Source organism: Hordeum vulgare, chromosome 2H, assembly GCF_904849725.1.
Source record: "Hordeum vulgare subsp. vulgare chromosome 2H, MorexV3_pseudomolecules_assembly, whole genome shotgun sequence".
Taxonomy (NCBI): domain Eukaryota; kingdom Viridiplantae; phylum Streptophyta; class Magnoliopsida; order Poales; family Poaceae; genus Hordeum; species Hordeum vulgare.
Window position 1 is genome coordinate 24,570,627 of NC_058519.1, and position 26,753 is coordinate 24,597,379.

Consider the following 26,753-nt stretch of genomic DNA (forward strand, 5'->3'; position numbering starts at 1 on the left):
CTGTTAACACAATTATAGCATGAACGATAGACGATTATCATGAACAAGGAAATATGATAATAACCATTTTATTATTGCCTCTAGGGCATATTTCCAACATTCACATGGTGGACAAATGAAGATAAATACATAAGCTAGGCTTTCCACATTGTGTATGGGAAAGCTACTTGAAGACTTCATCATGTCCTGCTTTCAACTTGAGCCAAGAAGGAACAACAACATCAAGCTCACGTGAAAGGGCTAACTCAAAGGTATCAGTTCCTTTGACGTTAGTGGTGCGGACTGATGATCAGCGAATAAAAGTATACAGTCAAGTATGGATCATCAGTACTCTTTTATGATTCTTGAGTCCTTAGGGATCCCGCACTATTAAGAGGGGATCACACGTTTTGCGATGAACTTGCTCAAACTACAACTTCACTTTCTGCTCAGACCACATCTCCACTGCTTTGCTGTTATCTGTAAACAGAACCAGTGCCTCGGACATCCGGCTTCCTCCGGACGTCCGAGGGCCGGACGACCGACTACCTCGGAAATCCGGAATCCTATACCAGAGAAATCAGAGCCATTTAACTCGGACTTCCGGCTCCCTCCGGACGTCCGAGGCCCGGATGTCCGGCCAAGTCCCGGAAATCCGGAAGCGTGCACCAGTAGAAGTTGAGTTCTATTTTTCGGTAATCCGACTCCCTCCGGACGTCCGAGGGCCGTACGTCCGGCCAAGCTCCGGTAATCCGGAGGTCAACACCAGTAGAATGTGTGCATTATATCTCGGAAATCCGGCTTCCTCCGGATGCCCGGGCACCGGATGTCCGACACCCATCGGAAATCCGGAAGTCACTACCAGTAGAACTTGTGCTGTATAACACGGACTTCCGGGCCACTCCGGACGTCCGTATACTGATGAATTCAAATATGTTCAGGCACACCTACAGGCCTCGAACGACCGACCCCTGTCGGACGTCCGGTTGCTGTTTGATTCAAAATAGTTTCAGTCGTATCTGCAGGCCCCGGACGACCGACCCCTGTCAGACGTCCGACCCCTCGCGGTCGCCCGAACTTCCGACAACTGTCGGACGTCCGGACACTGTGTGACTTAAAGTGTCCCCAATGGCTCTTTTTCTCTCCACACTATAAATACCCCCCTCCCACTTCGTGAGAGGGTTTCCCAACACAGCCTTATCCTCATAAGAACACATTTCCACCTCACACACATTTGCTCACTCCAAATCTTAGATCCCAAGAGCATTTGTGAGCCCCTTTGAGAGTTATTCCAATCAAAAGATAGATCTTCTTCCTCTCCTTCTCTCAACCCAAGCTATTTGTGATTTGAGCAAGTTTTGAGCATTCCCCGTGATCTTGTTACTCTTGGAGGTTGGAGACTCCTATGCGGTAGGAGTTCTTCGGAGAGGAATCAATCCGTGTGATTTCCCCCGGAAAAGTTTGTGAGGGTTTGGAAGCCACCTCAAAGGCTTACCACTAGTGGTTGAGAAACGCCTTCGTGGTGTTATCTCAAAGGGAGAATAGGGTGAGCCTTCGTGGCGTTGGTGTGCCTTCGTGGTAACATCCACCTCTCTAACGGTGACTAGCTTCCCTCCAAGGAAGTGAACATCGGGATACATCTTCGTCTCAGTGACCTTGGTTATCCTTAACCCTAACTCCTTACTTGTGGTTTACTTGTGTTATTTGAGCATACATACATTGCATATTGTTTGTGCTCATTATATTGTGTTGGCTATTTCTTGTACAAGATCAATCATTCAAGCATACCCTCTATATCCACACGTACCTACTTGCAGCCCTTGATATATCGTGTGATATAGTGTGATCTAGTATCTTGTGTTGTTCACCTACTTGTCGTGTGATATAGCTCAAGTAAGTTTGTGTAACTTACTTGTGCTTGTTAGTAACTACATTGTGTCCATCTTGGTAGATCGTGTTGTTGATACACGTTGCAGTGCCTAGTGCATTTAGGATTTGTGCTTGACAAGTATCCTCTTAGTTTATTTCCGCATTAGGTTTAAGCCAAATCCGAAGAAGTTTTTAAATAGCCTATTCACCCCCCCCTCTAGGCGTCATCGAGGTCTTTTCAATGGGTATCAGAGCTAGGTCTCTCTTGAATTAGGTTTCACGACCTAGAGAGTATCGATGTCGACTATTGGATTAGTGCACAATGGCACCTTTGACTTTGATGGCACAAATTATACCCTATGGAGAATCCGTATGCTTCATCACTTTCGGGCCATGGGCCCAAATACTTTACGAATTGTTCTTGTAGGGATTGCCGACAAAAAGGATGATGCATCTTCATCTACTAATGAAATGTATCTTGATTGTGAGGCCTTTCTTGCCATTCATCGAACCATAAGTCCTGAAGTGTTCAAGTCTATCTTGACTTGCAAGTCAGCTCATGAAGTTTGGACTAAACTTGAAGATATATATGGTGGGTCCAATCTTGATGAAGACGGTATTATGATGAAGGAGTTGGTGCATGAGCTCTTTACTCTTTTCGATCTTAAAGAGTCCACCACTACTCCCATATCCGATTGCTTGCACACCTCAACATCTTCAATCTCACAAGGTAATGACATGGTGAGTGAAGAAATATATGTTGATGAAAATGGCATAGCCTCTATGGACACGAGCATATCTAGCACCACACATAGTGTAAATTATTGTGCTGATAGGTCATGCATTTCACCTAAAGATTCCTTGACAAATGTCTGTGGTGATATGCCTGCTTCCTCGTGTCCTCTTGATCAAAATATCTTGTTTCTCCCTAGTTGCTCTATGACTAACCATTTAGGGGAAATCAAGAAATATGAAGTACTTTTGACTAATGAAGAATGTGATTCACCAAAAGAATCATCATCAACACCTCCAGTTCACATGTGCCTCATGGCAAGAGGTAATAATGAGGTATCATCTTCCCTGTGCAATAACGATGATATCTGCGACGAGGATGATGATGATGACTTGACTGAAAATATCTATGTGATCAGTAAAATTCTTCATAAAGCTAAAAATAACTCTCTTCAAAGGTTCCAAGATGTTCTTGCTTACTTTGAAAACTGTAATGATTCACTTAATCATGAACAAGCTAAAAGTGAACAACTTTAACATGAACTTGAGAAGAGTCATCAAGCATGTAGAGACTTAAGATCTTCAAAAGGAGAGATTGAAGTTGCTCATGATAAACTTAAAAGGGATTTTGAGGTCCTTCTCCTTGAATGCAATAATGTCAAGGGAGAGCTCATCAAAACCTCTAAGATCTATGAGGAGCTTCAATCTACTCATGAGAAGTCTCTATTTGCTACTTACTCCTCTCATATTGTTGATGATACTTGTACATCTAACTCTACCTCTTTTGAAGTATCAACATTGAAGGAGAATGTTGAGCTACGTGCTCAACTTGATTTACTAACTAGCAATTATGGGAAGTTGGAAGAAAACCATGTAATGCTCACAAGCTCTCATGTCGATCTTCTAACATCCCATAATGTGCAAAAGTTAGTTCATGAGGCTATCATCACCAAGGTAACATCAAGCGAGCCTCATGTGGACAATGGCACTACTTCTAGTCAAAGTACTATATTTCCATGTGCTAGTCCTCGTAATTCATCTACTCATAATGTTGCTACCTCGTGTGATGAATTATTTTCCTTGCCTTGTTGCTCAAACATTGAAGCTTACACTTCCTCTAGTACTTGCATTGATACTAACCGTGCAGAGCAAATCAAAGAGCTCAAGGCCCAAGTCACTTCTTTGAAGAAAGACTTGAACAGTGTCATGAAGGGATGCCCACACTCAACAACGTCCTGTGTGAGCAAACATCTCCGAATGACAAACATGAGTTTGGAGTAAACTCAAACAAGAACAAGAGGGGCCTAGAACAAGTCAAGAATTTGGCCAAAATCATTTGCTTCAAGTGCAAAGTTAAAGGGCACCATGTTAGATCTTGCCCTCTGAAGACGAAGTCTCAAAGTCACAAGCAACAAGGGAAGCGGCCACAAACTCAATCACATATTCAACTACAAGTTGAAGGAAGGCCTCTTCCCAATAAGACCCAAGCCAACACTCCCCGAGGTGAGAAATCAACTGGGAAGAAAGCAAAGGGTAGATGTTGCTACTTATGTCGTGAGAAGGGTCACGTCGCTTCGTCTTGCACAAGAGGTAACTTACCCAACCCAATCACTATTGATGATATCTATTCCCTTGGGAAGGATAAGGTTGGCAATGTGTTTGCCAAGTTTGTTGGTACTCAAGGTGGTGTCAAGAAAAGAACCATTTGGGTTGCCAAGCCTATTGTGATTAACCTCTTAGGACCCAACGTAGTTGGGGACCAACAAGCTCAAACTTGATCAATAGGTGACTTTGGAGGACATTAGAGACTTGGATACATAATTAAGAATTAAGGGGTCTTCATCATTCATATTATCTCAAGCCAAGTCATTTGGATTATCGAGTTTCTATCTTATATCCAATGTGCCTCCTTACTGTAACTTATACTTAAACTGTTTACATTGTTAGGTGCTTGCCCCTTTGCATGTTGTGGTTTTGTACCTTGCATGCGTTTGTATATGTTGTGCTTCCAACTTACTTATCTTGAGTAATCGAGTATGGGTATGTTGGTTTGCATATCATGTGCATGTGAGTCCTGTATTGAGCCTTTTGTCTCTTGTTTGTATTTTTGTTGGCTCTTGTGAGAGATTAATGGAGTATCCCATTGTGGGGGAGTGATGTGCTTTGCACACCTCACAATCCTATAAATGTGTATACATGGGAATACCACTTAGTTTTGATGCTTCAAGATTATCTAGTGTCTATGTGGTATGTCTTACTCATGAGAAATTCAAATTCTATATGGTCCATTAAGTATCTCTTGTTGGTTCTAATTTGCCGCTTGTTAATGTTATTGGTTTATCACATTATGGGGGAGTAATATGCTATGTTCATATTACAAACCTAGAAAATGTGTACATTTGACGTATTGCCACTTAGTGTTGATATTGTAAATTATCTTGTTCCTAGGTGGCATGTTAGCTCCACAAGTGTCATTTGCTTGTGTTTATGGGTAAAGATGATCTTGGATATATTTGTGATCTACCAATGAGTATCATTTCAAAAATACTTCTTGTCCTTGACAATTGGTATTCCCATCATGTGATTGGAATTGATAATCATCTTTACATTGGATTTTGTGTTTTGTTTGTCTTTCTTGCCTCTTATGAATCTATTTTTAACATGTCTAGTGTGGTTATAGATATAGAGAAAGTGATGATCCCATCGTGTGTGTTTTGTATTCAAATACAAATTCTATATAATGCACGTCCCTTGGGGGAGCTATCCTATTCTCTTTAAAAACACTCTCTTTATTCACCCATCATAAAATCATTTGATCCCCATCGAGTGTGTGTTGATGGGAGGCAAGTCTTGCTCTTTATGATGCTTTGTGCCATCATGAAAATTTGTAGAGGGCTTTGTTTGTTGGAACCTAGCTCTCTCTTAGAAACTAGATACCTCGTGTTTGTTTTTCTTCAATTGGTTTCTTGTTGCCTTCTATTTGGCATGTGTCAATGGATATCTCATTCCTTGATGTATCTTTTAATTGATATCTTTCAAGTTGTGACGCCCTCGGCTTAATCGTACGCTAATCATACACGCAAATGCGTACGATCAAACCCAAGGACTCACGGGAAGATATCACAACACAACTCTAGACACAAATAAAATAACATCAGCTTCATATTACAAGCCAGGGGCCTCGAGGGCTAGAATACGAAAGCTCGATAAACACACGAGTCAGCGGAAGCAACAAATATCTGAGTACAGACATAAAACAAGGGGTGCCTTAGAGAAGGCTAGCACAAAAGATACAACGATCGAACGAGGCGAGGCCTCCTGCCTGGGAACCTCCTAACTACTCCTGATCATCAGCGGCCTCCACGTAGTAGTAGGCACCATCGGGGTAGCAGTCGTCGGCGACGGGGACCTCCATCTCCTGGGCTTCATCATCTGGTCGCAGCAAACGGATCAAGGGAACAAGGGGGGAGCAAAGCAGCGGTGAGTACTCATCCAAAGTACTCGCAAGTCTTACATCAGAACTATTCTAATTATGCACCAGTATCAAAGAAGGGGGTTATATGTGGACTGACTGCAGTAATGCGAGAATAGAGAGAGAAGGCGTAGTCCTATCGAAGACTAGCATCTTCAGGGTCTTGCAGCAATAGACGAGAGTAGAACAGGGGTAACACATTAATAGTCATATTGTTGCAGCAAAATTAAAGTGAGGTCACGCCTAAAGATCCTCCCTCGACTCCCTGCGAGGAAGCAATCCCGAGGCAAACTAATTCCAGTTAAGTAACAATTGTAGTTGTATAAGATCGGGGCACAACTCCAAGTCGTCCTGTAACCGTGGACACGGCTATCCGAATAGTTAATTTTCATCCCTGCAGGGGTGCACCACATGTCCCGTCACGCTCGATAACACTCTGGCCGGACATACTTTTCTGGGTCCTGCCCGGCCTCGGAATATCGACACGTCGCAGCCCCACCTAAGACTAATCAGAGAGGCCAGCCCGCCGGTCTAAATCCTAAGCACAAAGGGTTCATGGGCCCAGTTCCCCTTCACGCTCCTGCACGTGGCGTGGGCGGCCGACGTCAGTCCTAGCATCCCTTAATCACAAGCGCAATGCATCTCGGGACCACTCGGGCGCGCGCCGCTACACTGCTGGCATCTGAAAAGCTTTGGCTGATACCGCGACGCCGAGTACCCATAATTCTTCCCGCGTAGCCGGTTAGTGCGAAAAGGTCTCCGACCAACCCAGATCAAATACCCAAATCCATTAGCATTTTAATTAGGCCAGCAACACAGTCTCGCGGGAATCCACCCGTCTTACAACTAATCACCGAAGATCCCAGTAACATGGTCGAGTAACTGTGTGGTTGTAACATCGGGGGAATCTGAGGTATCACCCTCGTTGGATTCCGAACGATGTACCCGTCAAGGTGGGCTTAGAGGAATCACCCTCGGGGGTCCCACACTCGCGGGGTGGCACGACAGAGACGTCATCGGGAATGGTGAAAGAGGAATCACCCTCGATAACCACGACCGACTAGCTATACTACAGAGATATCATCAGGAGTACTTAGCGAGGTGTCACCCTCGGTACCCGATAGTATCTCTGTAGCGTCGTACAACAAGGGGGGGGGGTGAATGTGCTGTGTCGGGTCTGGCTCGTCGATCAGAGATCGAGATTTGAAAACAAGCGGGGCAACTGATCTACGGGGTCAGAGGGGATGACTGCTCCACCTATACTAAGCATATTAAAGGTACAGGACTGAAAGTAGCAGTTCATCAAAAACAGGCTATGCATCAGATATAGGAGCTAACTACAACAGTAGCAAAATACTAATGCAAGCAGTAGAAAGAAAGACATAGGCGATATAGGAATGATCAAGGGGAATTTGCTTGCCTTGCTGCTCTGCGGCAAAGGACTGATCGGCAGGGTCGTAGATGTACCCGGCAACAGCGTCAGTCTCGGGGTCTACCGGTAAGAAGAGGGGGAAGAAACAATAAATAATAGCACCGATGCAACACAAAGCATGACATGGAAAGATGCAGGCTAGATATGAGCTAACGCAGCAACATCCGTCATAGACGGGTAGGAAGAATATCTGACGATATTTTCCGGGTCTCGGGCTACTACCGGTTACACTGGAAACGATGGAAAAGTTCCATGTTTGCTATGCTAGGGACGCGTGACAGACGAACGGGCCGTGTATCCGGGTTCGTCTCGCTTTGCTGATCAACTTTCATGTTGAAAATATTTTGATCTGACTTACGGATTATTTAATATTAATTTTCAAAGTTTTATTAATTATTTAGGAATTAAAAACAGATTTAAAAGATTTAATAAAATTCCATTATGACATCATCGCGATGTCAGGCTGACATCAACATTTGACCGGTCAACTGACCAGCGGGTCCCGAACGTCATAGGCACAAGTTTTTATTAAGATTAATACAACGAGGGACCCACGTGTCATACTCTAATTATGTTAATTAATTATTTTAACTAATATATCTATTTATTTATTTACTTAAGAAAAACATTATTTTTATAATTTATATTAACTCTCGCGTGGGGCCTCCCTGTCATAGACAGCGGGTGCATTGGCCCCACCGGTAAGTGACCCTAGGCCATTTACTCATTTTTTTATTAGATACCTAACCGTGCAAATACCGCATTCCTCTAAATATCCATATACGCAAATACATACATCACATCTCATACATACATACATACATACGCATTTAATACATCATTTATTTTTTTTTATTTTTTTTTCTCACAACACTCATCTCTCTCTGTGTTAACAGAGACAGAGAACTCACTTTGCTCCAACTCCACCTAGAAGAACCTAAAGTTCAAATCCTCCTACCGGAGTCCACCGTCGACGGATCGAGGCCCCGTTTGCCGGAACGGAACCGGGGCGGTGAGGAGATCGACAGGGTGGGAGGAGCCCGAGGAGGGGCTCACCGACGGTGACGAGACGGCTCGGTGAAGCCGGAGTTCGCACGAAGGTGACGGTGGAGACGGCGTGGAGGCGGACGAGGCGGTGACGGTGACGGTGATGGCGCGGTTCCGGCAAGGAGGAGCCCGAGGTGGCCGGGACGCCGAGAGGGGCCCCGATGAGGAGGGGCCCCCGGAGATGGAGCCGCCGATGGTGACCGGCGGGAGGAGGGGCTCGGCCGACGGGGCTCCCGGGGGCGGCCGGCGGGATGGAGGGCCAAGGTGGGGGCGGCTCGCCGGCCGGGAGGATGAGGGGCCGCCGGGGGAGGAGGAGGAGGCCGCGGGGAGGGAGGGGGCCGTGAGGTGGGGCGGCTCGGTGGAGGATAGGTCGTGGGGAGGGGGGCCGCCGGGGGGGAGGCCGGTGAAGGGCTGCTCGTCGGCGGGGGGGGGGGGGGGGGGCGAGAGGTGGCAGGGGCCGCCGGCGGGAGGAGGCGGAGGGATCTGGGAGGGAGGAGGAGGCGACGGGAGATGGGAGTGGCGGGCATGGCGACGTGGGAGAGGATGGAGTCACGCGAGGGTGAGGGGTCGTGGGGGCAGGAGGCGCTGTCGGTGGGTGGGGGTGGGGCCCCCCACCAGGGGGGTGGCTGGCGGCGGCGCACAGGGGGTGAGGGAGTAGCGAGGGGAGGGCTGCTCGCCAGGGAGGACTAGGGTTTGGCCGGTTGGGCCGGTGGGTGGCCCAGCTGGGCCGGGGGAGTGGGGTTGCTTTCCTTTTTTTTGTTGTTGTTGTTTTGTTTTGTTCTATTTTGTTTTCTCTTTTCTATTATTTCTTTCTTTCTAATTTCTTTCCACTAACTGATTTTTCTTTTTAAATACTTTCTTTTATTATACTTTATTTTATCATTATTATTTTTAATACTTTCCTTTTTTATATATATCCTTCTTAATATTTGTAATGAACTTATAAAGTATTTTTCCCTTGCTTTCAAATTTTTGATCCGGACAGACTCGAATCAACGCGGGTCTAAGATGGGAATTCGATGACGTGGCATCATTAGCGGTTGATCACTGTAGCTTAATTACAATAATTACTGTTGCAAAAGTCGAGGATGTCACACAAGTGATAGTTCTTTTGTTTTAGGATCTTATTATCACTTGATACCTTGTCTTTTGATGACTTATCAACTTTGTGTTGAGTTGATTCTTGAGAGTCTTGAGCATGCACATCTAGCTACTATATACAACTTCTTTTGCTTGCTTTCCTCCTTTGACCCAATATATAACGGAAACTCCACCCTGTCATTAATTGGCTAAGGTGTGCATGAAATTCAAATTCATATCTATATGCACATATGTGTGTGGAGTTTGTCCTATGTATTGCTAGTTTTCTAACTCTTTGGTCCCAATGAGTTTGGGCACCATTTTTTTTGTTTTGTTGTTCCAGGAACAACTGGAGATGCATTGGATGCTCGGCTCACCTATGAGAAAGATGTTGAGTTCAGCACACGTACAGCTTGACGATGATCTCGGCCTTCTTGATCCAGCAAGAGAGACGGAGAGGTAGATGAGTTCTCTGGCAGCGTGACGACGCTCCGGAGGTTGGTGGTGATCTAATCTCAGCAGGGCTTCGCCCGAGCTCCGTAGAAACGCGATCTAGAGGTAAAACCGTGGAGGTATGTGGTCGGGCTGCCGTGGCAAAGTTGTCTCAAATCAGCCCTAAAACCTCCGTATATATAGGTGGGAGAGGGGGGCCCTTGCCTTGAGGCTCAAGGAGCCCCAAGGGGGTCGGCCGAGCCAAGGGGGGAAGTCCTCCCCTTCCAAACCGAATCCAACTAGGTTTGGAAGGTGGAGTCCTTCTCTCCTTTCCCACCTCCTCTTTTTTTTTCTTTTCTCGTTGATTTTCTTCCTATGGCACATAGGGTCTTCTTGGGCTGTCCCACCAGCCCACCAAGGGCTGGTGCGCCACCCCCAAGGCCTATGGGCTTCCCCGGGGTGGGTTGCCCCCCCCCCCCGGTGAACACCCGGAACCCATTCATCATTCCCGGTACATTCCCGGTAACTCCGAAAACCTTCCGGTAATCAAATGAGGTCATCCTATATATCAATCTTCGTTTCCGGACCATTTCGAAAACCCTCGTGACGTCTGTGATCTCATCCGGGACTCCGAACAACATTCGGTAACCAACCATATAACTCAAATACGCATAAAACAACGTCGAACCTTAAGTGTGCAGACCCTCCGGGTTCGAGAACTATGTAGACATGACTCGAGTGACTCCTCGGTCAATATCCAATAGCGGTACCTGGATGCCCATATTGGATCCCACATATTCTACGAAGATCTTATCGTTTGAACCTCAGTGCCAAGGATTCATATAATCTCGTATGTCATTCCCTTTGTCCTTCGGTATGTTACTTGCCCGAGATTCGATCGTCAGTATCCATATACCTATTTCAATCTCGTTTACCGGCAAGTCTCTTTACTCGTTCCGTAATACAAGATCCCGTAACTTACACTAAGTCACATTGCTTGCAAGGCTTGTGTGTGATGTTGTATTACCGAGTGGGCCCCGAGATACTTCTCCATCACACGGAGTGACAAATCCCAGTCTCGATCCATACTAACTCAACAAACACCTTCGGAGATACCTGTAGAGCATCTTTATAGTCACCCAGTTACGTTGCGACGTTTGATACACACAAAGAATTCCTCCGGTGTCAGTGAGTTATATGATCTCATGGTCATAGGAACAAATACTTGACACGCAAAAAACAGTAGCAACAAAATGACACGATCAACATGCTACGTCTATTAGTTTGGGTCTAGTCCATCACGTGATTCTCCTAATGACGTGATCCAGTTATCAAGCAACAACACCTTGTTCATAATCAGAAGACCCTGACTATCTTTGATTAACTGGCTAGCCAACTAGAGGCTTGCTAGGGACAGTATTTTGTCTATGTATCCACACATGTATATAAGTCTTTATTCAATACAATTATAGCATGGATAATAAACGATTATCTTGATACAGGAATTATAATAATAACTATATTTATTATTGCCTCTAGGGCATAATTCCAACACGTAATACTTGCTATCATGAGAGAAGTCTCTAGTGAACACTATGGCCCCCGGGTCTATGCTACACCTCGTATATTCAGATCTACAAAAACATCAAAAGTACTTTGTTGCACTTTTATTTCTTTTTACCTTTTATCACCTTTAGATTTCATCTTGCAAATAATCATGAAGGGATTGACAACCCTTTATCGTGTTGGATGCAAGTTTGTTTGTTTTTGCGCAGGTTCATTGGTGCCTCATCTTGATACTCCTACTGGATTGATACCTTGATTCTGAAACTGAGGGAAATACTTATTTCTAATTTACAAATCACCATTTCCTCTTCAAGGGAAAAACCAACGCAAGCTCAAGAAGTAGCAAGCGACGCGGGGGCACATAGACTGCTTGAGTGATTTTCCCTTGTATCTAATTTGTAACGTGAACCTTTAAAGTAGATCAACAATATTTACTGATTTTTCTCAAACATTTCTTAAAATTTTAAATAAATTATTTTATTTCAGAACAAATTTTAAAAAATGGAAACATTTATTTCAATTCGCAAACATTTTTTATGAACTCGCAAACACGAATATTTTCTGAATTTGCAAATATTTTAAATATGGAGGTTTATTTTAAATTTGGAGTAAGTTTTTTAGAAGGTGAACATTTTTTGAACACAAAAAGATATGTAAACATGGCGAGCAGTTTTTGAATTTGTAAACGAAAATTGAAAACCGGAACGGTTCTTAAAATATTGAAAAAATTGAAAAGCGCTAACTTTATTACCAAACATTTTTTGAAATGTGAACAAATATTTTGTGAAAGTTTGAAAATAGGAGGAATTTCGAATTTGTGAAATTATCATAAAAATAGAAAATAAAGAGAAATATATAAAAAATAAAACAGAGTAGAAGAAAACCTAAAAAAGCTGTTCTCTATCCTTAGCCTAAAACCGGTCAGGAAACTCTGGAAGGTTTCAAAAACCATCAAAAAATGTATACTATGTTCGCTGTTGTACATATGGGCTGGCGCAAATAGGTAAAATGCGAGCAGTGCGTGTCTTCCACCTGATGTGCCGGCCTATCACCACACAATTTTTTGTCTGTCGACCAATTACTAAATAGTCCCTTTTTGTCAAAAAATAATAATGCTACATGGTCCCACCTCAAAAATCAAACTAAATAGTCCCACCTCTTTCTAACACCATATCACACCAATTATATGCATCTATGATATAAAATTAATAAGGGGGACAACTACGCATCGGTCGACGAATCTTTTTAAAAGATCCGCCGCCACGCGAGCCGTCGGATTTGATACAATCGATCAGCCAAACTTCTTTCTCTATTTTGCAACAAATGTCTTGTTGTGAAAACATTTGCAATAGAAACTTTTGTTGTGGTCTTTTATAACATAGGTTATATTGCGACATTTTTTTCCCGCAAATAACTCGTAGTGCTGGAATATTTTTTTTTTGCAACATGAATCGTGTTGCAGAATTTTTCCCTTTCCTGGTCCAAGCCGCCACGGAATCTAGTCCCTGTTTTTTTGCGACAAGGGACTAGTTGTAGAATCACTTTCTGAAACAATGAACCAGCTGCAGAACGCTGGCACTAAAGGATTAACACCGAACCGAGTCATCTAACTGACACATAGATGACGGACGCTCTCATTGAATCTGGCGGTCGAAGGAAATCATTTCCCACTAATAAGCCTCCCCAAGAATAAAATAAACTGAAAGAAGGAAACTCTGATGTTCCTCAGGGAGGAAAAGAAATTGGAAGAAAGAATAAATGCCTCTTTGCCAATTAAAAGTGGAAATAAATACCTCGGGAAGAAAAGGAATTTAAAAGATAAATGAATGATAAACTCTGTTTTGCCTTTTGAAAAGTGTGAATAATATATATTATTATGGAAAAAATTTGTGTTCTCTAATATTTGTTTGTGCCTTTGGAAAAAAATATTATTTAGTTTTTAAGTTTGAATGTGCATTCAAAATATTTTTGCGTAGCTTTTAGAAAAATTATTGACATATAAAAATAATGTTCGTATAATTTTTAGTTGTTCACGCCTTACTTTTAAAAGTTCATGTAATTCTAAGTGTTTACATGCTAAAAAAAGTTCTTAATTTCAAAAATATTCATGCTCTTTAAAATAATTATGGGATTAAAAAAGTGTTATGTGTGTTTAAAATCAAATTGATGCATTTTAAAAAATAAATATACAACTTAAAAGTGAATGTGTATATGAAGGATGGCCGACTAGGTGTAGGCTATAACTCGGGAAGGGTGGTTGTCATGCCCAATTCAACGAGATTATTTTACATCTATTGGACATTCACTTCTATGGCATGGTTCAATTTGCGGTGTACGTGTGTGGTGGCTGAGATAATTGCCTTTGAGATTGACCATACTATGACGCATTGTGTTTTTTTTCCGTTACAACGTACGGATATATTTATTAGCATTAAAAATGACTGAAGAAAAAAAATACTCCATTCAGCTTCACTTACTCATGCATCGTGTCAACTACTCTACAATCTATACGCTGTTATATTGCTCTACAGAGGGAGTATTGATCTCTTTTTAGGGTTAGAGGGAGTATTTATCTTTTTTAGACAACATCGTGAAATTTTATTCAACCGTCACAATATTTACAGGGTTGAATGTAATGCTATTGGACTGGCCTAACCAAACATGACAGTCAGGCCCAAGTTTACAACATGTTTCGCTAAGTTGTGAGCCTTAAAATTTGAACTCCTAAATTCGTGATAAGTTACAAGAAGTAAAACTAGGTAGTTGTTTCTTGATTTCGTGGATGATTGCTCCATAGGTGGATCCACTCCCCTTCTCAATTTCTTCGACACCTCCTCTGCAATCAGACGCTACTCGTATATATGACTCAGATTTAGGTCCAGAGATAGAGCTAAGCCCTCGCGAATAGCTAGGGCCTCCAGAGTCGCAGGATCAGCAAGGTTGAAAACCGTAGCGGCCACGCCAAGAAATTTTTTAGAATAACTTCTGCATACCACTCCAATTACGCCAAAATGCCTCTCAGGTCAGACCGCGGCGTCCACAATTACTTTTAAATCTTTACCTAATAATAAAGCAAATAATGCTTCTGATCGTACGCCATTAAAATTGTCCCTAATATTGTCCAAAATTATCCACTATGCCACTCATAAGAGAAAGAAAACGATTCGAATTTGTTTTCTGTCAGAGTCCTCGCCCGATCCGGTACTTATAAGGTGATACCAACCGAAAAACACGAGAGGCTGTGTGGCGTAGTGCCTAGAGCGCCGCTCTTGCACATAGGAGACCGAGGTTCGACCCCCGGGCCCGGAACCTACATCTTTTTCATCCCATTTTCTGTTTTATTATTTCAATTTGTTTTTTACGTTCTTTAAATTATTTTGAATTTTCAAATTTCGAAATTTTAAAAAGTTTGAGTTTTGAGACAAATGTTCATGAAATCATAAAATGTTTGGGAATTCAAAAATATATTCACTAAATCATAAAATGTTAATGGATTCAAAAAATGTTGATGATTTTAAATAATTTTTGAGTTTTGAAAAAAAATCCTCATGAAATCATAAATTTTTTGGGAATTCAAAAAGAAATATTCAGGAAATTATAAAATATTCATGGATTAAAATATGTTGATGATTTTGTAAAACTGTTCCCATATTATAAAAGAATTCACAATTTTCAAAAGTATAATCAGAAAATATAAAACGTTCATGATTTAAAAATGATCATGTATTCAAGACATAGAAAAAAAATGTTCATGAAATCATCAAATATCTAGGATTTCGAAAAAAGGATTAGGAAATCATAAAACGTTCGCGGATTCAAAAATGTTGATGATTTTCAAAGCAACGTTTACATATTATAAAGAAATTCACAATTTCGACAAATATATTCTAAAAATATACAACATTTCTTATTTGAACTTGTTTTTCTTCTTTAAATTAATTCGGTATTTTTCAAAATTCTAATTTTTAAAGGTTTGGAGTTTTGGAAAAAATCATAAAAATTTTGGTGATTCAAAAAAAAAGGAGAAAGGTTCAGGAAATCATAAATTTTTCACGGACTCAAAAGATGTTGATTATTTAAAAAAACCATGCCAATATTGTAAAAGAGTTCACAATTTTTGGAAAATATATTCAGAAAATATAAAACATTCATGATTTTGAAAATGATCATGTATTCAAAACATATGCGTGAATTCGAAAAAATGTGTATGAAATTTTAAAAAATGTTTGCAGAAACACAAAAAAATGCGGAGTTCAAAATTTGCACTCCATTTTCAAAAAAGTTCATCGATTCAAGAAATGTTCACCTTGTAAAAAACTGTCCATGCATTTGACAAGAAGGATTAGTGGGCATCAATCGACAAAATCTGATCACATGGACGCCGCCGCCATCATCAACGAGGGTGGCACAAAAGATAAGTGGCAACATGATGGGCCACCATGTTAAAATAGAAAAATAGAGGACAAGCATATGTGAGGGTCGAGCCATACTTATTTGGCTACGGGGTAATATTGTTGTCTCCCGTTGCAACGCATGAGCATATTTGCTGGTGATTCTAAAAAAAACTGGATTTAAAATGGAAAAAAACCCAGTCCAGAGTAAGCTGGCATGGCATGGGCTGTGCTAAAACCGGCCCAAGCAAAGAGGGCGTGCGTGGGCGTCCCGTTTCCCCCCCGTCCAGTCCAGTCCAGGGGTCCATATCCGTGGAGAAGAATCCAGAAAGCTCCGGCATAAAGTCTGCACTCCGTCATCCTCACCCAGCCATCGCAGCCACTCCACCCCCAGGCGAGAGAGAGAGAGAGTCCAGATCACGCGAAAACCCTAGCATCCAACTCCGCCGCCGCGCCCGCCCAGCGTCGGCCCGAGGGGATGGACCACGACGCGCCGCCCGCCCCGCCGCACCACGCCCCCCAGGACGACGGCGCCGTGGACGACTGGGCGCGGGACGACGCGGAGCCGTCCGATCGCCACGCCGCCCCCGCGGACGAGAGCCCCGAGGCCGCCGCGGATGCCCCCGCGCCGCCAGCCGAAGGTCCGTTCTCCTCTCATCTAGGCAGCGTGCTGCCTTATATGGTGTTTCGGGTGGAGGGTTAGCAGCAGCGCTCGTGTGGATTGGCCCCTCCCCCCCTGCGGGAGATTTGCCAAGGGCGGTGACGATTGTGGGGAGGTAGCGGCTGTTTCAGCTGTCCCGATTGGGGCTCACTAGATCTGGAGATGCAACGTAGGTTACCCAGCATCATCGCATCGACTCAGATCTGTGGCTGCGCACCTGCTTCACCATCAGAAGAATCACCCCGTCTGTTAGATGATGCCTGTCAGTGGGATGCTAAGGCCTGAAGGGCAGTGTAACGTAGTATGTTATAGCCTGGGGATTCCTTCTGTGTCCCCGTAGATAGATCTTTAAATTGGTTGTTTTATTATTGTTGTAGGTCATCTGTATTTTATCGCATGCATTTAAAGGTGATGTGCTGACCGCTGATTGTGACAATTTCGTTGACACCAATAAGGTCATCCATGATCATGCTGAATTTGTCTGCCTGGTAGCTTATGGTGGGAGGATGAATTGTCTGGCTGAACCTTGTCCATGCACACCATTTTCTTTAGACTGTAATACAAAATGGTTTACTAGGCTGTATGCTAGCCCTGCTATCTGTTACCGCATAATTGCTGGTTTAGGTTGCAGAATCCGTCTAATTAGCCCTTACAATTGCTATTAGGCGGGTTACCAATAGAGATTGCATTAGCTGTGCAATACCCATGAGCTTTGCTGTAAATATTTGTTGCACATTGGACACTAATTTTGTGTCTAAACTCAAGTGCTGACCTAAGTAGTGGAAACCAAACCTATATTAGCGTGGAGAAGGTCCTTTTAGTATACTATATGGAAATATAAACGTTCATCATCACTCCTATATGAACTCATCGTACTTCAGCTGGTAGCATCCTCTGTTGGTGATATGTTGTGAAACATTAGTCTTAAGTTCTTAATTACTGTGTTTAAACTTCTAACATGTATAGCTGGAATCATGCTCTGTCAGGTGTCAATGACATCCAGTCATCACTTCAGTCCTTGGAATTGAAGACAAATGGTATGTATTTAATGACCCTTCTTCAGATTGTTCAAGCCAATCAGTTATAATGTTACCAATACCCCCAATAATTTTGTTACTAGTTCATATACATTCTTAATTGTGTGCCTTCATTTGTTGCAAATTTGGTGAATGGATGCAATAATAAGCATTTAACTATTTTGTGTTAGTTGTTATTAGTGACTTTGTGGTGCCATCATGCTATTGTTATTTATTTGTGAAAGCTGATACCAAGTTAACATAGTGAAATAATAAATTATCTCCTGCCCTCATTTAACGCAAAAGATAACTTTCTTGATAAGATGATCCAGAAAGGTTTATCATTTGATTTTCTGAGTTCTCTTTGTATGGAATGCAATGAATTATTGTGACAAAAAATATAGCAGTGCCAAGGCTGGTCCTATCTTTAATTTTTATTTGGTGAGTAAAGACTCTTATGCAATCTACCCTGACTTATTGATAATCAATCCAGCTGCTGCGCATGAGGATGTTCAAATGGTAGTAGAAGAGGAAGAGGAGACAAAGCGCCATTTAAATGTGGTGTTCATCGGCCATGTTGGTAAGTTTTTGTTTCTTACTACCTCCTTCCCTTAATCATTTTCCTAGCAAGACATGTGCATATAGTTGATTTTCGTTTGGCCATGTTCGTTGTTGGCCATTTCTGTCATAGCATAGTTCGGGTCATAACATGTGATGTCGATCTCTCACATTGGGCCTACCGGACCCATGAATCTTGATCAGAATACGCTCTTGCTAAAGATTACGAGTCTATTTAACAACGACAAGGGTAGGGTATGCTCTTGTTAAGGGTTATGAGTCTATTTAGTACACTCTTTTGAATCTTCTAGCTTGTTCAAACCTTCATGTTTTGTTGCTTATGGAATGGGCATCTGGCACACCAGTTCACTGTTCTTTATGGCATTCTTGGTTTAAAGCCAAAAGTTGGCCAGCCAAAATTCAGCAAAAGCTAAATTTGCTGTCATTTGGCAACTTATTTTTGATGTTGGCAAGAAAAAATAGTAGCCAACACTTCTGTTATGGTCGACCCGTTTCTGTATTTATGCTTATGTCCATGTTTCTCTACAAATAATACTTGTGATTTGTAGGTTCTTTTCTCTAGTACTCCCTCCGTTTTAAAATATAAGACCTTTTAGAGATTTCACTAGAAGACTACATACAGAACACAATGAGTGAATCTATACTCTAAAATATATCTATGTACATCCGTATGTAGTTCACAGTGCAATCTCTAAAAGGTCTTATATTTAGGAATGGAGGGAGTATTAAATAGTGTTAATTAATGTACTTACATTATATTTTTGTTGTTTCATGGCTCCAGATGCTGGCAAATCGACTGCTGGGGGGCAAATATTGTTCTTGAGTGGTCAAGTTGATGACCGGACCATCCAGAAATATGAGAAGGAAGCAAAGGATAAAAGCCGAGAAAGTTGGTGAGTTCCCTGCGCAATATTCAGCTTGCCCTATTTTGCAAGGCCAACCCATAAATTGTGAACACAAGAGCAATGACTATTCATACTAACTAATAATGTGGATGTTCTTTCATGTGCCCCGTTCTTTTTTGTTCCAAGCCTTCCCTCCTTGAAATTGACAATAACTTATTCCTTGTAATATAATTGATAATCTGAATACTTGCAGGTATATGGCTTATATTATGGACACAAATGAGGAAGAGCGACTTAAGGTATCTTTTCGTTATGGTGCTTAATGATCACTTGATCAGTCTGTTCAAGCTCTACAGTTTCTTTACATTTTCTCTTGCATGGGTTCAGGGGAAGACTGTTGAAGTTGGTAGAGCCCACTTTGAGACTGAAAATACAAGATTCACTATCTTGGATGCACCGGTACTTTTCCTTCACATAATAGTCTTGTTAGTTTTTCTTTTCTTGCATGGCAGTGGTCTGATTCCCTGTATTTATCTGTGATTTTGTGGCCACACCAGCATTCTGAACTTAGAAAAAATTTGTTTGAACGTGTTTTATGTTCTTTCCAAATCTGTTCTGATAATGATGAAGGAATCTGCATGGTCAACCTGAGACACTGCATGTGCTTTCTTTTGGTACCATTATCATATGATTTACTGTTCTTGAATATTTTCTACTAGACAAAATATAAAACTTAAAAATACGTGTAGGATTCACTTGAAATTTGATGGGCTTACATCCATGCAACAAACTTATCCCAAAATGTTCTTAGCAAAAACCAAGTCCAGGTTTTACAAGTGTGCAACAGTTGAGTCAAAAGCAAACACAAGCACATTATTTAACACTAGGAAATATGCTATGGCTAATTCCTTTCAATGGCTTTCCTCCCAATGAGATATTTGAAATTCTGTTTATTTTGTGTACACACGCACACAGATTCGTATTGCCTTAGATAAGTCATGTCATCTGTTGACCGCCTTAGGTTAGTCATGTCGTTTGTTGATCTAAACTCAATCCTTTCAATTCATCCTGTTTCATGTTCTGGTCCATCGTTACCTCATTGTTAGTTGCACTTTTGTATCTTCAAACCATTTTCTTTGTACTTTCACTCCTTTGTTGGCAATGTTAATTTTCTGAATCATCCTTGTACATGCATATTTGTTAGATGTACTCTTATGCTTATTAAATCACACTTGGAACTTTCAGACGTGCTGTTTCATTTGGACACACAGTACACAACTTCTGTTAAATCACCTGGATAGACTGACGACGCTTTCATTTTATTTGCTGTGCGTGACTGGTCTACTTGCAATAGCTGATGAACTGAATTCTTGTTTCATGTACTCCTTCCGTCAAAAACCTTTTTTGACACTATGATCTGAATTTGCAGGGCCATAAGAGTTATGTTCCAAATATGATAAGTGGTGCATCTCAAGCTGACATTGGTGTTCTGGTAACTATTGGTCACTGGGCACTGTTATTCTCATTTTCCTTGGTCATCTCTCTTATTGAACAATGTTCCTTTTTTTTTTTCTATTCAGGTCATATCAGCTCGAAAAGGTGAATTTGAAACTGGTTACGAAAGAGGAGGGCAGACTCGGGAACATGTACTGCTTGCAAAAACTCTAGGTGTTTCTAAGTTGGTAGTTGTCATCAACAAGATGGATGAACCTACAGTACAATGGTCTAAAGAAAGGTATTTCTGGTGGGACATACCTTGCATTATATTTTCCACTGGAAGCTTTTAATGTTACAACAGGTAATAGCTAGAGTCAAATAATCAATTTTATTATTTGTTTCAGATATGATGAAATTGAAGGGAAAATGGTTCCTTTTCTCAGATCTTCAGGGTACAATGTTAAGAAAGGTACTACTGTACTTTTAACGCTATCTCAGAAATTAATTTGTCTTTTGATGCACAATTTCCTATCCTGAAAATTAATTTGTCATTGACGCCTATTTAGTAATTTGTGCCCCTAACATCAATGTGTTCGGGCCAGTTCTTTTGAGCTATGCTGTGGAAATAAGCTCCTGTGAGAATAAGCTCTAGAGATAATAAGCTAGCCAGTTATTTTCAGTTCCTGTTTTTCCAGCTTATCTGTTGTACAGTAAGTGACAAGTCTGTAATGCCCTTGGACTATATGGTTGTCGTGATTAAATGATATTGTGTTATTTTTCTCATTTTGCTGCTCAAATGAACTTTGATTATCTCACATACAAATACCATTTTGCCTGACATACGAATATGCAACAGTACATCATTATCTCACATCATACATTCACTTCTACACAAATATCATAGCAAATTGTGCAAAATCAGCAATACCATATAATAGCGAATTGTGCAAAATCACCACATCCATATCTAGTACTACAAATTGTGCAAGATCAAAACATCCACACATATAATAGCAAATCTAGCTGAAATTTTTGGCAGAAATAAAAACAGAGGACGTGGAACGGGGGTCCTTCGCCGGACAGGGAGGAGTGGAGGGGGAACGGGGGTCCTTCGGTGGACTGGGGCGTTGGCTGGACAGGGGCAGTTTTACTGTAATCTGGCATGGGCTGTCGTCCGCCGGATTGGAGCACCGGCTGGACCACCCACCCTACTGCAGGTCTGCAGCGCCGCGGGACACAGGGGGGGAGGGGGAGTGGTCGTCCTCAGCAGGAACAGCGGCGGAGGCGGGGCCATGTCGCCGGGGATGGCTGTGTCAAGGAGGAGCTGTGTCGGGGGCCGCCGATGGCGGGGGCGGCGTCGAGAGGAACCCTAGCAAGAGGGGGTTTCGGGAGAGCGAGAGGGGTGTGGGTCGAGCGGGCTGAGCGGGGGGGGGGGGGGGGGGGGGGGTGGAGCGAGCCGGGTGGGACGCGGGGGTTGGCCAGGGGCGGTTTTACTGTAATTTCATTAAAAAACAGGTTGCCTTCCCTATACCTTAAGTGAAAAGCTGCGGGAAGGTCCTCACCCCCAGTTTTTTCCATTGTGAAGAGAAGAGAGATGGAAATAAGCTAAGCTAGCTTATCAAAAACAAGTTATTTTGCACTTTTAGCTTATTTTAACAATAAGCTCAAATAAGCTGGAAAAGAACTGGCCCTTCATTTGTCGATGGTTCCTTTTCTATATGTTGAAAATAACTGGGAGGTGTAGAGTCGACTTGCAGGCTATGTTTATTCACTTTCTTGGCCATTGACACTTACGTCGTGTTCCATAGGGAAGGCAGTATGATTTTGTCAAATTAGTTATGAATGTCGTACATTGTACCTTTTATTGCATATTGGTAGGATTTGTTTATGAAACTACATGTTCCACAATCATATTGTAGGTAATGTGCCATTGTAGAGCCAACTAGATCATAATTCTTACAGTTTCATTGGCTTTGTTACCAGATGTTCAGTTCTTGCCGATTTCTGGTCTTTGTGGAGCCAATATGAAGACCAGGATGGATAAAAGCATTTGTAGTTGGTGGAACGGCCCTTGCCTTTTTGAAATTCTGGACAAAATTGAAGTTCCATTGCGTGATCCCAAGGGCCCAGTAAGGTTTGACAGCTATGCTTTTGCTTACAATGCTTGAATCTTGAATATCAATTTTTATATTATGGAAGCAAAGGATATTTCATTGTGACTATTTTCCTTTACAAATCAAAATGATTTTACCTTTACATCATTAGCATATTTGTATGTTATACTGGTGAAAGTTTGAGTACATGTTTTCTTGAAACATCATCTTGTTCTGATAGAAGAATTTGCTCCTATGTTAGATATTGTTTCATTTCAAATTAATTGTGTGAATCTCTGTTTGAATACTATCTTCTGTTATGTTGCTACTTGAATAGAAGGGGCTGCCTTGTTTGTTGTGTTGATTACATGCCAGATGTAAGTTTTACATCTCGTTTTATTAATAATGTAGGATGCCAATTATTGATAAGTATAAAGATATGGGCACTGTCGTCATGGGAAAATTAGAGTCAGGGACTATCAGAGAGGGTGATAGTTTGTTGGTTATGCCAAACAAGGTATTTTCATTTTATCTCAGTGTAACACCTTTGCTACCTGTTCTCCTGGGGAGTCTGAAGTTCAAATTCAATTTTTTGTTTGAGTAGTCCCATGTGAAAGTCACTGGTATAAACTTGGATGAGAAGAAAGTACGGCGTGCTGGACCGGCTGAGAATGTTCGTGTCAAAGTGTCTGGAATTGAAGAGGAGGATATCATGGCTGGTTTTGTACTTTCAAGTGTTGGTAAGTACATTCTTCAAGGAACGTTAGGATGAGTTTGGATTGTTACAAAATACTACCTTACCATTTTTTTTTGGCTATGGCTAAAATATCGCTCTTCGTTTTGGATGAGTGCCAACTTTTTGGCATGGCAGTGCTCCTTACCCACTTCTAGTTCATTTTTTGGTCAATATTCTGTAGGCAAGCAAAACATCAACAAATTTTTTGGATAGCCTATCCTGTGGTAGGTTTGAGCACCAGCCAGATGCACTCTTAGTATAATATATTGGGGTGTCATGATCGTGAATCCAGCTCTTACTGGAGCTGCCTAGCTCACAAAATAATTAGCTGCATGTATAGCAGGGTTGTATGGTGGAGCACCACATACTAGGCCCATCAGACATAGAAGGCAACATCAGATATGATTAGGTTCGTTAGAGATGAGCTTACTATTTTTTCTCAACTTCTTGATATGGGCAGAACGCACATCTCCTCGTAGGTGTGGATAACAATTACTAAGAAAGCCACCCTACAAAAGGGACATCATGTAATCCATAATTATTAAGCAACGGCAATTATCATGTAAGGATTCTGTCCTCTCATGCCCTTGTCTCCGAGACTTCCTTATCTCATCATAGGTGTCATGGCTGGCCAACTCTTGCTCCTTGGAGCCACGTTGAGGCCCCTAAGCCGGCACACCCTTACCAACCTTACCAAAATTAGCGTCCCGCGTTTCTGTCTGAATCATCATGTGGGTCTAAGTTCTGGTGGTTGTGGTACAGATTTGGACATTCATACCTGGGTTTAGTGATTTAGCATGTACTTCCTCCGTATCAAAATATAAGACTTTTTTTGACACTGTTGTAGTGTCAAAAAGCATCTTATATTTTTATACAGAGGGACTATTTGGCTGGAGAAAGGAAAGTATCCGATACAGTTGATTAGGTCTTCCTTGTAATAAAAGGCTGAAAGTGGACTGAGCTTCATTTTTATCACAACGCAACTAATAAATCTGCATGGATTCTCTAACTCAAAAGCTTTATGGCAACACCAAATTTGCCAATCCCTTGAATGTGGTATGGTTATTTTAATATTCTGTGTGGTATGCATCTGATATATTTGGTATGCTCTGATAATTCAGTTTTGCAGTATGGTGCCTGTAAAATCTAAATATTTGTGGAGGCTGTTTACTTCTGGCTTTTTGGATAATTTTTTAATCTAACATATATTCTCATCTTGATAATATATATGCATGCAGCTAATTTGTGGAGGCTGTTTACTTGTGACTTGTGGATGATTTTTCAATTTGACATATATCCTCATCTTGATAATGTCTTTACATGCAGCTAATCCTGTTGGTGCTTTCACTGAATTCAATGCTCAATTGCAAATTCTAGAGCTGCTTGATAATGTAAGTGTTGTGATACCAGTTGCATAAATAAGCTATAAAGGAGACTACTTTTCATATTTATTGTGTTTTTTATTTCTGTTCGGTATGAATTTGGTACATATATTGTTTGTTTGATCGAGTATGGAAGTGATTTATATAAATGGAAATTGGATTGGCTTCTCTGTTCAGCAAGTAACCTTAAGGCATTTCATACATTCAAGCGAGCAGCAACTTCTGTATATATTTGTGGTATATCTTCAATATCCGGTAACATGCCATAGTATTAGGTTAATAGTCTAATATTGCGGCCAACATTTGATTTTTCTTACGTGAATTATCACCGATTTGCATCCTTCCAAGTATATTTATTTATTACTGCTATACAATTTTGAAGATGTAGTGTTTCTCTTTGTAGTGTTGACTCTGTAATTGATTAATACTGTATGTCTGTAATATTTCAGGCTATTTTCACTGCTGGCTATAAGGCAGTGTTACATATCCACTCTGTTGTCGAGGAGTGTGAGATTGTGGATCTCATAGAGGAAATTGACATGAAGAAAGCGAAAGTAACTGACCCAAAGAAAAAGAAGACAAAGAGGAAGCCTCTTTTTGTGAAGAATGGTGCAGTTGTAGTTTGCCGTGTCCAGGTATATATCCAGATTCTCATTAGTACTAATATAATAGCTTCTCATTAGTACTAATATAATAGCTAATTGTAATGTGTTTATAAATAGGTGACTAATTTGATATGCATAGAGAAGTTCTCTGATTTCCCTCAGCTTGGAAGGTTCACTCTACGGACTGAAGGCAAGATTTGTTACTGCAAACCTAATTTCTCCACCTTTCTGAGTTTATATCATGTCATGGAACATATTTCCTCTACCTTTCTGAGTTAATACAGTAGTCTGGAACCAGCTTTATTCTAGTTCATCGGGAAACTTTGTCTGGTTACCACATGATTTGTTAACCCTGCATTCCTGCAATAGAGTGCACTATGCAACGAAAGAAGCAAATGAACTTTATCCATCCGTGTTCCGTTTTGCTTGTTCTTTTAGATGACCGCTATAGATTCATGATTTTTTTTTCACCCTCTCCATGCGGGATGCGGGATTCCTTCAATCATATCTCTTTGCATGCTAATCCATCTGCTGGTTAATATTTGTTAATGATTCTTTTTACCTGGGCTTGCAGGAAAGACAATAGCTGTAGGGAAGGTTGTTGATGTTCCTCCAGCCGGCAGGACAACATTTTCAGCTTAAGCCAATTTTGACAGGATGATGATGGGTAGGCACTTACGCTCATCTTCTTTTACTAATGTCTGCTGCTAAGATCTACTCCCTCCGTCCCAAAATAAGTGTCGCTCATTTAGTATAAAATTTGTACTAGTTTAGTTATAAATTTGTGACACTTATTTTGGGATGGAGGGAGTATTATATTTCCAGACTTTGTTGATAAATGGCTGTTCTTTTCGCTAGTTATGTTGACAGGAGAACAAAGTGGTGCTGTGTTATCGGAAGCAGCGAGATCGATTTAGTATAAATTTTCCAGCCAGGCTCCATGAGTCACTTAGCATAGTCTATTGCTGAGGTCCCTTTATTGAGTTGGGGTGTATAAGTGTTGTAGCTCTGGTCACATGTTTGAGAGGTTGTAAAATCAGTGTGGTTATATGTTCTGGCTACCCGATCTGATACCAATATAACAGAAGGTGTCTTGTACTCAATCTTTGTTCCTCCACGTCCTCTTCCTCGTTACGGCCCAAGCTGCTCCCAGTTTTGAACATTTGAAGTACCACACTTGTGCTAGTGTAGTTTTTGAGTTTCTTTGATGTATATTTCTGTCCGTGCTTTGCTTGGTGTGCTTGAAGATCTTTGTAAGCTAGAATTTTTGTGGGGAAATGTGTCTGCGTTCTCCATGCTTTTCAGTTCTTGCTTTTTGCACACCCCATGGTCACTGTTGGAAAGTTCCGATGTGGTGGTTGTTCTTACGCTGTTTTTTGGTCATTAACACCGAACCACC

General features: G+C 41.5%; 1 protein-coding gene across 1 annotated transcript; it reads left to right on the forward strand.

Annotated features, from left to right (window-relative positions):
- The first annotated feature begins 16,463 nt into the window (after nucleotides 1–16,463).
- On the forward strand, nucleotides 16,464–26,457 carry LOC123424567 (eukaryotic peptide chain release factor GTP-binding subunit ERF3A). Its single transcript, XM_045108199.1, has 17 exons — nucleotides 16,464–16,641; nucleotides 17,648–17,698; nucleotides 18,171–18,257; nucleotides 19,038–19,149; nucleotides 19,355–19,400; nucleotides 19,489–19,560; nucleotides 20,531–20,593; nucleotides 20,682–20,836; nucleotides 20,943–21,007; nucleotides 22,522–22,672; nucleotides 23,043–23,148; nucleotides 23,236–23,371; nucleotides 24,694–24,758; nucleotides 25,199–25,384; nucleotides 25,472–25,544; nucleotides 25,929–26,021; nucleotides 26,213–26,457. The coding sequence occupies exons 1-16, from the start codon at nucleotides 16,479–16,481 to the stop codon at nucleotides 25,994–25,996; spliced, it is 1,599 nt and encodes a 532-aa protein (XP_044964134.1). The 5' UTR covers nucleotides 16,464–16,478; the 3' UTR covers nucleotides 25,997–26,021; nucleotides 26,213–26,457.
- The last annotated feature ends 296 nt before the right edge of the window (nucleotides 26,458–26,753 follow it).